This window comes from Leucoraja erinacea, chromosome 1 (assembly GCF_028641065.1).
Source record: "Leucoraja erinacea ecotype New England chromosome 1, Leri_hhj_1, whole genome shotgun sequence".
Taxonomy (NCBI): Eukaryota; Metazoa; Chordata; class Chondrichthyes; order Rajiformes; family Rajidae; genus Leucoraja; species Leucoraja erinaceus.
The window spans coordinates 39,081,999-39,099,210 of NC_073377.1; the positions used below are offsets into that span (position 1 = coordinate 39,081,999).

The 17,212-nt window shown below is 38.1% G+C and overlaps 1 protein-coding gene across 3 annotated transcripts in view; it reads left to right on the top strand.

Moving 5' to 3' along the window:
- The window catches only part of pik3c3 (phosphatidylinositol 3-kinase, catalytic subunit type 3), a 124,374-nt gene extending 107,363 nt beyond the window's left edge, over nt 1-17,011 (top strand). For all 3 annotated transcript variants that reach the window (XM_055633266.1, XM_055633281.1, XM_055633273.1), the window contains 4 exons: nt 1,801-1,969; nt 7,572-7,662; nt 13,713-13,838; nt 16,427-17,011. In XM_055633266.1, the coding sequence (XP_055489241.1) occupies nt 1,801-1,969; nt 7,572-7,662; nt 13,713-13,838; nt 16,427-16,441 (401 nt within the window). In that variant the 3' untranslated portion in view covers nt 16,442-17,011. The remainder of the gene's footprint in view (nt 1-1,800; nt 1,970-7,571; nt 7,663-13,712; nt 13,839-16,426) is intronic.
- Nucleotides 17,012-17,212: the final 201 nt, after the last annotated feature.

The following is a 17,212-nucleotide window of genomic DNA, read 5'->3' on the forward strand; positions in this document are numbered from 1 at the left end:
ATTGAAATATGGCAGAGTCTGTTAAATATAATTTTTTTAGTATAAAAATTCTGTTATGTTTAAAATATCTTAATTTTTTTCAGCTTGCTTGCTCTACTTTTATTATTTATATAAATACCTGGAGAAAGGAGATCAGTGGGTCACCACAAGCTCGGTTGACTGAAATGCTGACAGTTAACATTGAATTTTTCCAACCTTTTTTCTCTGTAGCTTGTGTTAAATTAGCACCCAAGGGAAATGTGCAGAACTATCGGGCAGCATTTGTGTCTGGAGGGATTTTTGGTTGAATGCTCAGAATGAGCTTATCATTCAAGATTGGCAAAGAGCAGGGACTGTGTAATGGAGAAAATACTTGACTGTACGAAGGAAAAGTTACTGGTTGGTTGGTCAAGCTTGTACTTGATCTGTAAAGCACAAATTTATCAACATTCTAGTGTTTCATATTTTGCATGCTGTAGGTTAAGATGAATTGTCACATTGTGGCAGCAATTCTTTTGCGTTTGGGGTGAAATTGATTTGTTAAAATGAGAGAGAGATGAAACTGTCTGGGGAAAAAATATATTTTCTTGTTTTCGCCGAAGGGTTTGCTGAATAAGGAGGAGAATTGATTGCAAGTTTAAAAAAAACAGCTCAGCAGGGATCCTATGGACTGCTAATAAATTTGAAAAAAGGGATTTTTAAATAATGCTTACATGATATCTGTGTTCAAGATAAGATTTTAGTTTGACAACGTTTTAAATATAGGGCTACATGACACTTGTTTTCTTGAAATAAGAGACAAAAAATGAAACTCCAGAAATGATCAATCAATTCAATTCAATATTTATTCCATGTCATTTGACCTCAGTGAGGCTCAAACGAAACTCCGTTTCTACACCCATACAAACAAAACAATTCCTACAAGACACACAAACAATTCAATTCACACAAACATCCATCACAACTCCTCACTGTGATGGAAGGCAAAGTCTTTTCTCTCCCCTGCACCATTTATCTCCCGATGTTGAAGCCTCAGGCTGGCGATGGCAAGTCCCACGGCCATTTAAGGCCGCGCCGGGCGATGTACGGCCCCGCTCCAGGTCTAAATGTCCCAAAGTTGGAGCACCCGGTGGGCGTTGGAATGTCCCGCGGCCATTAAAGCCATGCCGGGCGATGTACGGCCCCGCTCCGGGTCGTTCCAACCCCGCGACACGGGCTGGAGAAGTTGCGTTGCGGGAGCTCCAATAAGCAGTCTCCCACCCGGACCCGCGAGCTCCCGATGTCACAGTCCACCGGCCTGCAGCTGGAGCCTCCGAGCTCTGGAGTCGGGCTGCAGCAGCGGGCCACCACCGCTTCCCACGCTCCGAGGCCGGCCAGCCCCACGATGATAAGTCCACAGCTCCACAGGCTCCGCGACTGGAGCCCCCAGGTCGTTCCGGTTGGGGGCTGCTCCACGTTGGTAGTTCCCAACGACAACGGAGACCAACGACAACTAAGAGATTTTATCAATATAAAAAACGGTATAAAAAAAACACGACAACTATATCTAACTAGGCAATTAACTAGACAAAATTACACCCCCACGATACTGTGATAACTATGCATGCTGTGCAAACTGGACTATGCAATTGGGATATAAAGCTTACTTATTTTTCGTTTTGTGCTATAAATTTGGTGTTGAAAAGTTTGGTGATGTACTAATTGCCAATTTTCTTCAATGAATACAGCCCCATTGCGTTTTGAAGTTGTGCTGTTCTTATTTTGTTTTCAAAGAATCTGAGAGGCTAACATTGTCAAAATGCTTTATTTGTGCTGCCACAGGGAAATTGTTTCACATAGATTTTGGATATATTTTGGGCCGTGACCCTAAGCCTCTTCCACCCCCTATGAAGCTGAGTAAGGAAATGGTGGAAGGGATGGGTGGAATGCAGAGTGAACAGTACCAAGAATTCCGAAAGCAGTGTTACACTGCATTCCTGCACTTGAGAAGGTATTCATCTTGCTGTCTCCATGTAACAATATGATTGTAAAAAGTTGAAGTACTTTGTGAAAGTTTTGTGAATGACATTTGTAAATGTAAATTTTAATCCCACCAGTTGACAAACTAACTAGGGTTAAATTGTAATTAAAGGTTACTTAATTCAGATTGTAAGGAAAAATATTCAATTTATTAGACCTCTTTCATATTCCCATGTCAATCGAAAAGTGCTTCATAACTAGAAGTCCTTTTTATTCTAATAAAGGTAAAAATAGCATTCCCCAGTTTTCACACAGCGTGTTCAAGCAAATGGCAGTGGGCTAACTGGCCCAGTGAGCTAACTGGCCCAGTGAGCTTTTTTTTATGGCGCTATGGGGATCCTTTGTCTCCCAGCTGAAAGAGAGAATGTGGCCCAGCTTAATCATGTTTCCTGAACAGAAACATCTCTATAAATGCAGTTATATATAAATCCGTCATCTTACACCATTGCTTGAGGATCAGTCTTACTAACAGATTCTTCACCATAGATCCTGGCAGATTTTCCAAATGTTCGGCTACCTTAAAGTAAATATTATCCCGTGGAGTGATACATTAGGCCGCAGGCATACATTGTGTGGAAGAGCAAATAGAGAGAAGCTGTTCACATTAGTAAATATTGAAAGGAACGTGTCACAAATAAAACGTTGTTAAATTTATGAACACAAGGTTAAACACAAAAATTACCTTGAGTGGGTATTATTTGGAACTTGCTGTCTGATAAGGGATTGCAAGTGGTCCTTACAAATATGAATTTGAAAAGCACTTAAAGGGAAATAATTTGTAGGGCTGTGAGAACATGCAGGAATGAGACTGGATTGCTCTGCAGGGAGATAGTGAGACCTGAACAAATGTGAGCAGAAGAGAATATACTTGCACTAGGTTTATGCACTGTTCCACACAGACTGGTGCAGCATTAGTTGCAGAACTCAAATCAACTCTTTAAATTGCTTGTAACAGTTTTGATTCCCAATTGTAGTAAATAGATTACAAATGGGGACAAAACTTTTATTAATTTGGGGGTATTCTTTGTTCTTTGTTTATTCCAAATATGGTGATATAACAATTATCCCATATATGAATTGAGTGATTTTGTGATTCATTCAGGCATTCTTATTTGTACCTTCTCATGACCTAATGGAATTAAAGAGTAGGGCAATAACACAATCCTGATAGTAAAGTGAATATTGTTGTTCAGTTCATGAAATGTTCTTAGCTCGGGCACATTTTTCATTTAAAATCTTCTGGGTCAAATAAAAACAACTGTGAAAAATAAATAGAAAGTAAACACTGCAAATGCAGGAAATCTGAAACCAAAATGATGCTGGAAATTCTGGTTACTCAGCATTGATAGAGAGGGAAGGCTAACTTTAATAATTGTGATTCACATCCTTTGGTGAACAACCAAGGCCATTTTAGTAAGATTAAGACCAAGAAATTAAAAACCGCATGAGTCACTAAAAGAAAGCTCCACAATCTGCAACTGCTCAATAAGAAACTTGGGTGACTGGGGAAAGAAGATCAGCATGGCCATCTTTGTGTGGAATCACAAGAGATGGATAAGATATTAATTGTATACTTCTCATCTGTTTTTACTGAGAAGATCACGGAAGTGAAATTACTGAGGTATAAGAGGTGTAATATCTCGGATCACATTCAAACTATCAAAGAGGAGGTTTTGGCAGTTCTGAAGAGAATTAAGCTGGATAAATCCCTAGAGCATGACCAAGTACATCCTTGCACCAGTGCAGAATATAATTCTCAGCATTGTAGCGTGCCAGTAGGGACAGTCAGCATGGCTTTGTGCATGGGAATTTTTTTTCAAGAGGTGACTAAGAGGATTGAGGGCTGGACAGCGGAAATTGTCTATTTGGATTTTACCAAGACCTTTGTTAAGAAGTGCTCCTATGCTGGTGTTTATTGAAGCGGAAGTGTTATTGCCAATTCGTACTGATTGTGGTCTGTTAACGAGAAAGTTGAAGATCCAGATGCACTGGGATGCACAGAGGCCAGTTCCCTGACCTTGAGGGGATGATGATGTTAAGCGCTGAGCTTAGCTCATGAACAGTAGCTTTTTATATGTGTTCTTATTAAAATGAATATTTCCTATCCAATTACCTGTCCGAATGTATTTTAAATATTGTTATTTCAATTGCCTCAACTACTTCCATTAGCTAGCTAGACATAAAATGCTGAAGTAACTCAGCAGGTCAGACAGCATCTCTGGAGAAAAGGATCTAGTTTTGAAGAAGGGCTCTGACCCAAAACATCACCTATTTCTTTTCTGAGTCTGAAGAAGCTTTCTGACCCAAAATGTCACCTATTCCTTTTCTCCAGAAATGCTGCCTGACCCACTGAGTTACTCCAGCATTTTGTATCTATCTTTAGTATGTCAACATCTGTAGTTCCTTCCTATATATTTCCACTGACTGCTTGGTACCAATACCTGCTGCCTCAGTATGCAAAAATTGCCCCTCAGGTTCCTATTAAATCATTCCGCTGTCACCTTAAACTCATGTCCTCTTGCTGAGTCCTTTCTCTGCACAAAAAGAGGCTGCTTTTACCTTATCGATTTCCCTTACACCTGTATAAGATCACTCTTCGGTGTTTTGCGTTCCAAGGAATAAAGTTTGGTGTCCCTGACCTCTTCAACAGCTTAGGCCCTTGAGTCCTGGCAATTTCTTTGTAAATCTTCTCTGCACTCTCTTGAGTTTAATGATATCTTTCCTGTAGTGGGATGACTGAAACTGAACACAATTTTGTAAGTGCGGCCTCATCAACGTCTTGTATAACTAATATAACATTCCAAATTCTATACTTAATTCCCTGACTAATCAAAATCAACATTCCAAAAGCCCTTTTCACCAACCTATCTACCTGCAACGCCACTTTCAGGGACGCCTCGATCTCTCTGCTCAACAACCCTCCCTAGGGGCCTCCTTCTCACTGTGAAGGTCCTGCCCTGGTTTGACTTCCTCACGCTTATCTGATATAAACTCCACTAGCCATTTCTCGGCTCACTTGCTCAGATGATCAAGATTCTGCTATAATTCTGGACTGTCCAAAATGCCTTCTTAATTTTTGCTGTATTTGCATGCAGCTTTGTGATACAAAAATGCTTAAAACCTTGGCATTCTGCTGATTCTGTTCATTTAAATATACTCCTCTTCTTCCTGCCAAATGGTTGACCTCATATTTCTCCCATTATCTGCCAAATGTTTGTACATTAGTTTAACATGTGTATAGGTTATGTAATCTACAACACTATAGTAATCCCCCTATACTACATTGGAGCATCTGCCCAGAATTTTATACTGAAGGTGCTGGAGTGGGACAAATCCATAGTCATGTAACTTACAGGTTAAGATACTATCTACTAACCAACAGCAGACTCATGGAGAGCAGTAGTGTGAATATGGAACTTTTGGTAAGGTTTCGCATTGGCAAATTGTATATAGAAACATAGAAACTAGGTGCAGGAGTAGGCCATTCGGCCCTTCGAGCCTGCACCGCCATTCAATATGATCATGGCTGATCATCCAACTCAGTATCCCGTACCTGCCTTCTCTCCATACCCTCTGATCCCCTTAGCCACAAGGGCCACATCTAACTCCCTCTTAAATATAGCCAATGAACTGGCCTCGACTACCCTCTGCGGCAGAGAGTTCCAGAGATTCACCACTCTTTGTGTGAAAAAAGTTCTTCTCATCTCGGTTTTAAAGGATTTCCCCCTTATCCTTAAGCTGTGACCCCTTGTCCTATGAAGTGACAGTAGACAAAAATGCTGGAGAAACTGCATTGGTGCTACCTCCTGCACCTACACACAACTCACTGACTTTATCCATTTCACCATTAACTTCCATCCGGCACTCAAATACACCTGAATCATTTCCGACACTTCCCTATCATTTCTTGACCTCACTCTCTCCATCGCAGGTGATAGACTACTGACCGACATCCACTATAAACCCACTGAACCGGTCTGAAGAAGGGTTTGGACCCGAAATGTTGCCTATTTCCTTCGCTCCATAGATGCTGCCTCACCTGCTGAGCTTCTCCAGCATTTTTGTTTACCTTCGATTTTCCAGCATCTGCAATTCCTTCTTAAACGTATGAATTGACAGGACTGACCTGTAAACTGGCTGCCTGTAAAAGGTGGGCACCTATTTGAAGCTGGGTAACAAAAAAATGCAAAAGATTTAACTTAAGATTTAAAACGCTATTACTTACAGGGCATCAAAATAGATAAACAAAATGTCTTATTCAATAAGTAAGCTAAGAATGGGTCATTTAAGCAAACTGAGAAGAAAATTGCTGTTTTGCATGATCAGATTAATTGGTATTTAATACTGTTGTTAGAACACACTTCATAATCAGTGGAGATGATGTTCCTTTACAGAAATAGATTGCATCTGAAATACAGCAGTTCTGGTTGGTGAAAAAGGTCTTGGCAATCATTACAACGTGTTTAAGTGTCATTCCAAAGTAAGGACGATGCAAAAATAATCTCCAATGGGAAATAACATTCTATACCAAATACAAGGTTCACAAACCTTAACTCTCTGTAACATATAATTATTTTCATTGCCTCACTATTGTGCAGATGCCAGATGGAAGAATGTTGCATATGTACAAATGTGAGAATGGGGGGCAGTTGGAGAAAATGAATAATAACATAAGAGCATTACATTTGTAAAATGAAGAGCTGTAGGACATGCTCTGCATATCAAGCTGTGCTAATGGAGAGAGAAAAACTAAGACAATGTCACCGATGGATGACATGCAGTAGAAATAGCAAATTGCTACAGAGGAAGAGAATTAACTGAAGATACAGAATTTTATATTATGTTTGAATGGCTACAGTGTGCTCAGATGAGTCACAGTTACTTAAACTTGTATTGTGCTCACATATGACACTGCACAAGGATTACAGATGGATAGTCAGAGTGGAAGCTGAACAGAGAATTAAAGAGGCAGGTAAGATAGCACTGAGTCATCTCTGCAGTGTAGACATAGGTGCTTTGTAAAACAGTCATCCCAGTCTGTGTTTCGATTGTCCAATGTGGAAGAGATGGTTTATTCATTGTGAACACCAAATGTAGATAGTCCATGGGATTGAAAGAAATGTAAGCAAATTGCTGCTTTACTTGGAAGGACTGCTTGGATCCTTGGATATCGGGAAGGAAAGAGGTAAAATGACATTGCATACCCATCGTGTGATTGGGTAAATGGTGAAATGGTGAGAGAAAGATATCTGGTGATGGAATCTGATTGAAGCTGACAGAGTCAGTGCTGTCTGTATGTGATTAATGAAACGGTATAATTTAGGACAAGGCCACGGAGGCTTGAATTATCTACTTTTTACAGGAAATGAAAGCTGCAAAGAGGTGTATTAGAACAGTCAAATATAGTGGTTATAGATAAGCATGAACTGTATTATCACTGAGATAGTTCAGTCATCGCTACAATAGGGACAGCATTTACAATGTATTTGAGGATACGAATATCAACAAAATATTCCTTTTTCAATGTTCGCTATTCATTGACCATATCACCAAAGCATTTATTCTTTTTCCAGATACTCTAATCTTATTCTGAATCTTTTCTCACTGATGGTGGATGCCAACATTCCAGATATTGCTCTGGAGCCGGATAAGACGGTGAAAAAGGTAATCATGTTAGTTACTGATTGAAATTGTGATTATGAATAAAAGTTAAGTTATGAATGAAGTAACAAATGAAATGTTTCACTTTTTGATTTGGATCCAAATCAGACTTGGTGCATGCATTATTTAAAACCTTTTATATAAAGTTGATTTTAAACGTTGTTAATGTAACCCATTCTTGAATTGAAGGTGTTTTTCATGGTCAACAAACTACATTTCTTTGCTGCACTCTGGAACCAGTAAGTTAGATTAACTGCCAAAATAAGGCCTGTCTCTTTGTTTGTCTTTTTAATTACATTAATGCCAATGCGTACTGTTTTATTATGTTGGTTCAGTCCCCCAAAACAGAATTTTCCCTACCGTAAACAAAATGTACATCTATAAATTATTAATATTATTATTGTATTACCTTGGATTTAAGTCATTAGTAACTGCCACAAGTGCTTTTGTGCTCGGAGAAAAGCAGTATGTCCATGCTAAGTTTAGTGGGACTAGTGCAAGTTGACTTTTGAAAAATTGAAAAAGAAAATGGATCTGTTGCATGTAATGCAGGTTTACTTCAGAGTTGAACAGCTACAATCCTTGTGGTGTTCTGGAGAATATTACAGCCATTTTGGCTAGGAAATGATTAAGAAATGTCTGTGTCAAAGTCACGATGTTATATGATTTAGAGTTCTACAGCTATACGGAAACAGTCCTTTTGGCCTAACTTGTCCATGCCAATTGAAATAGTCCCACTTGCCTGCACCTGGCCCATATCCAGGCATGCCTTTCCTGTCCATGTACCTATCCAAGTGTATTTTAAATGTCATAACTGTACCCACCTTTATCATTTAATGAAGCAGCTTATTCCATATATCCACTGTCTGTGTGAACAAATTGCCCCTTGGGTCCCTTTCAAATCTTTCTACCCTCATCTTAAACATATTGCTTAAGTTTTAGAGTCTCCTACCCTGATAAAAAGCATTATCTATGGCCATCATAATGATTTTATAAACTCTCCACATCAAAACCCTCTGGGCTTCTGGGAAAATTAACCCAGTGACCTTTTATAACACAAATCTTCCAGACCGGGTAACATCTTTAAATATTTCTGCACCCTCTTCAGTTCAATGACATCCTTCCTACAGCTGTACTCCAAATGTGCCCTTACCACCCTTTTGTACAATTGTAACATGACTTTCTAACTCTGGTACTCAATACACTGACCAATGAAGATAATTTTCCCAATGCCTTCTTCACCATCTTGTCCACTTCTGTCATCATTTTCATGGAACTATTTACTTACATCTAGGTCTCTCTTCGTTTTTTTTAGTTTTAGAGATACAGCGCGGAAACAGGCCCTTCGGCCCACTGAGTCTGCACTGACCAACGATCCCTGCACATTAGCACAAGCTACACACACGCCAGGGACAATTTATACTTATACCAAGTTTTTGAACCCAAGCCAATTAACCTACAATCCCTCCACGTCTTTGGAGTGTGGGAGGAGATCGAAGATCTTAGAGAAAACCCACGGGGAGAAAGTACAAACTCCGTACAGACAGCACCCGTAATCGGGATCGAATCCGGGTCTCTGGCACTGCAAGCGATGTAAGGCAGCAACTCTACCGCTGTGCCACCGTGCCGCCTCTCTGTTCTAGCACACTTCCCAGGACCCTGCTATTAACTATATAAGGTCTTCCTAGTTTGTCTTACTGAAAATGTAAAACTTCAGATTTATCCGTATTAAAATCGTCTGCCATATCTCAGCCTATTGGCCCAGTTGATCAAGATTACACAGTGATAATAGATAACCTTCTTCATTGTCCACTATATCACAATTTACTAACTTACTAACAATGCTACTCATATTCACATATAAATCCTTAATATACAACAAGGATTGCTGTGATACACCATTCATTACATGCCACCTGTCTGAAAAACCCTCCATCACCACAGACTGGCTCCTACCAAACCAATTTTACATTCAATTAAAGACGCAAACTCAGAGGGTCAGGCAGCATCTCTGGAGAATATGGATAATTGATATTATGGGTTTGGAGCCTTCAGTTCCTGTTTCTCCATTTGTATTCAATTAGAATACAATTAGAATTAGCTCAACCTAAAATACTTGTTGGTTAACCTTCCAGCCAAACTTACCATGCAGTACCTTGTCAAAGGCCTTGCTAAACTCCATATAGTGAGACACGATTTCTCATGCTGATGGTCCCTAATCAGTCTACCTGTATTTGACATATGACTCATTTTTCATGACCAGAGCTTCAATATATTTTGTCATCCAGAATCTCCTACTCCTGCCAGCCTAGCTGTTCAACCTAACAGGAGTATGCTGGTGCTCAACTCTCCCCATTTCATGTTTAAAAACCTCTCACTTACCAGATGTTTAAGAAAGAACTGCAGATGTTGGAAAAACCGAAGGTAGACAAAAATGCTGGAGATACTCAGCGGGTGAGACAGCATCTATGGGGAGAAGGAATAGGCGACGTTTTGGGTCGAGACCCTTCTTCAAACTGATGTCGAGGGGTGTGGAAAAAAAAGGAAGAGGCGGAGACAGTAGGCTTGTGGGAAAGCTGGGGAGGGGACGGAGGGAGAAAGAAAGCACTATCTGAAATTGGAGAAGTCAATGTTCTTACAGCTGGGGTGTAACTACACAAGCGAAATCACTTACCAGATGTCTCTTTACCTGCCGTCTCCCCTAATCAACTTCAAGTTCCTGCCAATGCCATCAAAATTCACCTTGTCCCAATTTACTCCTGTGACATTTAGACCAGTCCTATCCTTTTCCATAATTATTTTTAAACTAATTCAGTCACCTGCCCTTCCATATTTCCCTAGTGGAGGTTGAGTTTTGCCCCTTCTCTAGTAAGGAGAAGTATAGGTAAAATGTACTCTTGGTAGTTTTGACCAATCATGCTTGTAAACATTTTAGTTTCTTCTTAAATTACTCGGTGCTTGGTTCTGGTATGCTTAGGATTGAAATATTTCATTTCCAGTTAAAATAGCTTGTGAAAAATAAAATGTAACCCTTGTGGATAAAAATCCTTCTGAAAGTGAAGGTGGTGTGACATTCGTAGAGAGAAAACTCTTGATTAAGCCATGTTCATGTGGTAGAACAAATATAAGACTATTCAGTGGACTAGCTTACCTTCATTAGTTTATTGCAGACATCTGGTATGTTCAAAATTCAAGCATCGATCTAGACCAGCTGAATGAAAAATGGAAACCACTAGTGCTAGCAAGCCAATTAGGTGCAGGATAGGAATTAAAATTTCAACAGGTGTTTTAGCAGAGCATAATGGGTAAAGAAATTGTAATGTATTTTTGTGTATTAAAGGACAGGATACAATTGGTGAATCAATGGTTCTTAATGTTGTTGTGTATCATTTTTTAACATTAGGTTGACATAATTATAGAATAGACCTTTTTATTTTGATCATCTATCTAATGCTTCAACTTTGGGAAGTTTGCAGTGGATTGGAAACGGTGTTGTGATAAAGAATAGAAGAAATATAAAATATTTGAAATTCTCTGTGTTTTGGTAACAGGTGATATTTATTATATCCACATGTACATTTACATGTAGCATATGTAAAAATTATTTCTTAACATGTGGTTAAATGGCAGATGCAACTTGATGATTTAAAAAATATGTCTGAGCTTTGTTCCATGGCAACATTTTTAGCCTCCAACCTGTCAGTAGGGCTATTTCAGAACGAATAAAAATACTTTTTGGCCATTTTTTTCTGAAGATTTATCAGTACTATTCCACACAATAGTTTATTATCAGTTGTATTCCACACAATAGTTTATTACTACATTTCTCACCAGTTTTTCAGTTTACTATGTTTTAAGAGTTTTTTGGGAAATAGCACACATTTGCACAACAACCTTTAGTGAACCTGTTCTAAAAATGCAAAACGCACTGTGGGAGCATGACACAATCGGTCAATAAAGCAGTTAATATCATATTGCAATGTGACATATAATGTAACTAGTGTTTCGATTTATTGGCTTATAAATCGAAACATAATTGACAATGAAATTGTGCATTTATTTATTTATTTATTATTAGGGATGTAAAGATGCCAGCTTTATAGATGTGTTTTAAGTTGATTTTTTCCCCAAACGTTTCAACTTTTTTATAATCATGATTTCAATCTGATTTAATGTCTGGAAAAACAAAAGACAAATGCTGAACAGAAATTGTAATTGAATAAAATTAATTCTGTCATTTATTTGCAACATATCTGCTGCTTGATAATGAAACAACTGGTGAGAACTTCCAAAGTGCGAAACAATGGTGTTTTATCTATCTATCCAGAATTTACCACTTCAGATTATTTTTTATATCATGCTTTGTGTAAGAAGTTGTGCTTGAATTTGTGATTGCAGTAGTTGAGGTTACTGTATGCCTTGTGAAACTGACACTACCTTCAACTTCATGCACGTGGATGATTGCTTTTGATGACGTCCTCATCCTTTACAAGATGGGTCATTGCAGCTGAAAGTAGTTGCCTAAACTGGAAATCTGGAAAAAAAAACAACAAAAAATAATGAAAATGCTCACAGTTCAGGCATTTTTTGTGCAAGGTTTCAAATTTAATGTTTAAAATCGATGACCTTCATGAGAAGTATGAACATTTAGAAATCAAATATCTTTTAATTTCCCATAGAGAAGTAAATAAATGAGAATGATTGTGAGATACTGAAGACTGAGGCTGCACAGCACAAAATATGTTGATATCAACGTGAGACTCTTAATCACTCTTAATCACAAATGATCTGTTAAGTAGGACATATAAATGGAAAGAGGTGATTGATGACAGATGAAATGAAAAGCTAACTGAACCAGTGCAGTATCAAACAAAGCTCGTGTTGGAAATCTGGAGGGAAAGAGCATGCTGGAAATCTTCAGCAGAAAGCAGGAAACAAAAGATGAGTTTACATTACAGAGTGATGACCTTTCATCAGAATAGGTCAATTCTGGCACAAACTGAAAAGGCTAGTTATTTGAAATTGTTGAGTCTTGAAAGAATAATTGCCTAGTTGGAGGATGAAATGTTCTTTCTTGAGTCTATGTCAAGGACAGATTTCAATGGAGGTGTAACATGACATTCAATTCAAGGATAACCCTTGCCTCTTGAGTTTTCTCCAGATATTTCTCTCTCTCCCTAATCTGCCTCTAGTCCTCCCACTTTGTTACCCTCCTCCTCCTCCTTGTTCCATCCACACATTTCACCCATTGGATCTCCCTTACCCAATTGAGTTCTAATTCTATCTGCCTATTCTATGACTCTTCCCTAATGATTCCCATTATCACCACCTATATTTATTAGATTCCCGTTCTGGCTGCCATATTGTTCGCACTTATCACTCTTGTAGCCATTACCACCTTCTGCCTTCCTTTCCTCTACTCTCCCTGCCCCCATCTCTCACCCTTCTCCAGTCTGCCAATCCCCTAATGACCCTGTTACTTTAACTCTCTCCATTTTGTACTGGCTATCTTCCCTCAATCTTGATAGTGTTTTGACCTAAAACAACAACAATTTATTTTCCTCTTTCCGATGCTACTAGCTGAATGCTTGTTGCTTCAGATTTCAGTATCTGCAGTCTCTAGTCTACTATGCATGGAGAGTTAAATTTTGATCATGGCTCAAGGCGGTGGGGAGTAAATAGAATCCTTGTATTTGTTTTTTTTTTCTGCAACATCTTGAGAAGAGAGAGAGAGAGTACTGAACCTCTTCGCACTCACATTTTCAGTTTGATCCTGACCTTAAATGTTGACAGTGTGAAGTTTGTACATTCTTCCAGTGTCTGTGAGTTTCCTGTTTTTCACCCACATTTCAAAGAATTGTTGATAAGCAATGAGGCAGACTAGGTTATATGGAAAGAAGGGAGATGGCAACTGGATCCATGACCTTGGTATAAAATCAATGGCTTTATCCGATGCCCCATTTTTTAAGAGAATGGGAATTAAAAGCGAAGTTTGAAAGCTGGGGATGTATGTTGCATTTTGTCTGTATTTTCATGCTGTCATTCTACTATAGGTACAGGACAAATTCCGCCTGGATCTGTCTGATGAAGAGGCAGTTCATTACATGCAAAGCTTGATCGATGAAAGTGTGGGTGCCTTATTTGCTGCAGTGGTGGAACAAATACACAAATTTGCTCAGGTGGGTACCAAGAAACTAACTTTGTTTTAGTTCTAGAACTCTGTAATGGTTATTATCTGTGGAATCATCACGTAAATCATGTAGAAGTATTATTCCAATGAATCAGCACACAGAACTTTCATAATCAAGTGGCCATTTCCTATAAATTCTTCAATGTATTGTTATTTGTCACATTTTTGTTTATCATCTCTTTGACAGTTGTGTCTTATGGATTTAGAGTCTCTTGAAGTGTTTTTAACAATGAAGGAAACGTCCCCTCCTGTCCTGTTATAATCACAACTTTATGGGCATAAATATTCTTCCATCTTATTTTTGCTTTTTTGGGTACTGCTTAAAATGCCTGCACATCAATAGCAGCTACTTGTTTTAAAATAGCACCAACGATGGTTTGCTTTCAGTGGCTGGTTTGTCATTACACTTCCATTGAACTGCTACTGTTGAAACTATACGGTCCATGGAAAACAAAGTACTGAAATGTGAAAATGTTAGGATGATGGATACCTAAACTCTATGACTCCTTCAAAAACTCAACTTGAAACGGTCCATGGAAAACATGAAAAGTGAGATCATGTCCTTTATTAAGGCATCCTCCATGATATAGGATGATGGATTTAAAAATCAACTGCTATGATCCATCAAGCAACTCAACTTGAAATTCTCATATCTCAAGTGTACATTTTATACTCATTCCTATTGATATGGTAACAAAAAAGCTGTGATCGTGGACAGTCAACCTTCTTAAAAATTAAGAGAACTGAATGAAATTTTCAGTTATTTTGAGATCTAATGGTGACCTTAATTATTAGATTGTAGCTAATTTCAAACTCCAATTTACTAGATCTAAACATCTATCCATTTCTTAATAAATGATTAACATTTTTAAATAGCCTAAGTGTCCAAATAATATTCACAAATAATTCACAATAAAACATGATTTTTAAATCACATTTACATCAAGTTATAGGCCAAATGGAAGGAATTTAGTGTTCATTTGCTGTAAATTAAAGTCAATTTAAATCGGCTTTCTATTCCTGTGCTAGAACGTTCACATCGCGCCCCTGAAAAATACTTTGCCCAGATCGCTACAGAAATAGTTATATTTATATACATGTCCCTTTTAATGTAAAAATAAGGTACATACCTTTAATTGTTTGCTTTATAAAACCCTGGGGCTGCGAGAGGTTGCGGAGTGATAGAGTAATTTTTAAACTACTCTAACTATTTTACAAGGCCATAAAAACTAATAATACCTTTTGCGACGGGGTCTTTCAGCGATTTTCCGTTAATGATTTACTAGGCTGAACATTTTCGATTGCAACAGCCTAGTAAAAATCGCGTTTTTAAAAACACACCAAAATCACACAACAAGGGGTGGGGCAGATGCTCAGCCACGATTCAGGTAGGTTTTTGTAACAATACTACCTACGTTCTCAACACCTGGGCCTCACAAGAAATATTCCTAGCCCCTTACTATGCTCTCATACAACATGATGCTCAGCTCTAACAGGGTGAACAAATGCCTATTTTACTAGGCTGAAACATTTTCGATTGCAACAGCCTAGTAAAAATCGCGTTTTAAACCCGCCCCCTCTAAACAGCACCAAAATCACACACAAGGGGTGGGGCAGATGCTCAGCCACGATTCAGGTAGGTTTTGTAACATACCTACATGATACTTCTCAACACTGGTGCCTCACAAGGAAATATTCCTAGCCCCTTACTATGCTCTCTATACACACATGAATATGCTGTCAAGTTTGCAGATGATAGCATTATAGTTGGATGGATCATAAACAATGACGAGACAGTTTACAGGAAAGAGATAGAGATGTTAAGACAACAACCTCACACAAACCACCATCTCTCCACCACTTCGCCCCCCGCCCCGCTCATCATCGACACTTCACGTTGTCTTGGGAAAGCAGCCAACATAATTAAGGACAATTTACACCCTGGTCATTCCCTCTTCTCCCCTTCCCATCAGACCAAAGGTAAAACAGCTTGAAAATACATACCACCAGAAACAGTATGTTCCCCACTGTTATCAGACTAATGAATGGACCTCTCAGAAGCTAAAGGTATAGTTCCGACCTCCCAGCCCACCTCATTGCCGCCCTTTCCTTTCTCAGTAGCTGCATCGCTACAACACTGTAGCATGATTTAACTGAAAAGTACACAAAGTTATTTACTGTATCCTTGTACACTGACAGTAAATAAAACAGTACCAATACCAAAGTACAATTAATTTATTTTGGTGTAATTATAGATTTAGTCTTCTTTATAGATATTATATATAAAGGTTGAGTGATTTAATTACACCCTTTTCTTTTGATGTCATTGTAAATGTTTATCACATTTCTAAAATATCATCAACTGTCTTAGAGACAGATATGATATGATCTATTTTATCAACAAATTCAAACCATTGAGCTGTGGTATTTTGGCATCACTGTACATTGAAATTAGCCCGAATCCCCAGTTAGTGAACACTGAAGGTTAATTTGCAACATATCTAATTGGAATTATAATGCATCAAACTGTGAATTTCTAGATGGCTAAGCACTCAATGTTTTTTTTTCTCGTTTTAGTACTGGAGAAGATAGATTCCATCTGAGAGGCTGAGCGGGTCATAATCTTTGAAGAGGAATCTCATCTGTAGAAAAATTTGATCTTTATTGCATTAGAGCAAATTAAAGCGCAATACCTTTTGTAAAATAATTTAACTCTTTGCAAAATTCCGCACTGAAATTTGCACATCAAAATATTTTGAGTGACTATATACTCATAGTCCTAATGATTTCTGAGGCCAATATGAGAGAAGATTGAATTAATATGTTCTGCAGCAAGCCAGAGAAAACTTTTGCAAAGTTATTTTCTTATGATGTCTCAGAAGTGTATTCCAGACATGCAGTGCTGTATATTGTATTAAAAAAAAAAAGCTTTGTGACATTTGCCATTCAATTACAGTGAAAATACCAAAAAAGAATGTTTTCTGCAGGTGAATGGTCATCATGAATATATTGTAAAATGCATCCACTAATTTACTGCCTCAAAATGTATCTTTCAAATTTGGTACAGTTTTACATAATAAATTATCAACATCTGTTAAAGAGCTTTGTTTTAAATGCATGCTTCTATGATACAGTCAAATAAAAATAAATATTGAATGCCAAGCACTTTCTATTAATTTAATCCCCACCAGTGCCTTGTATAGGTCAATAAATGACATTAAATTATTTTGATAAGTTGAACTTTTTGACCATGCCGATTTTATTTAGTCCCCACATCAGTTTGGAAAACCATTCTGGTTATTGGAATCAAATTATGTTTGTCCCATACCATAAACAGAAGGTTCCATAATGATAGCATGCTTG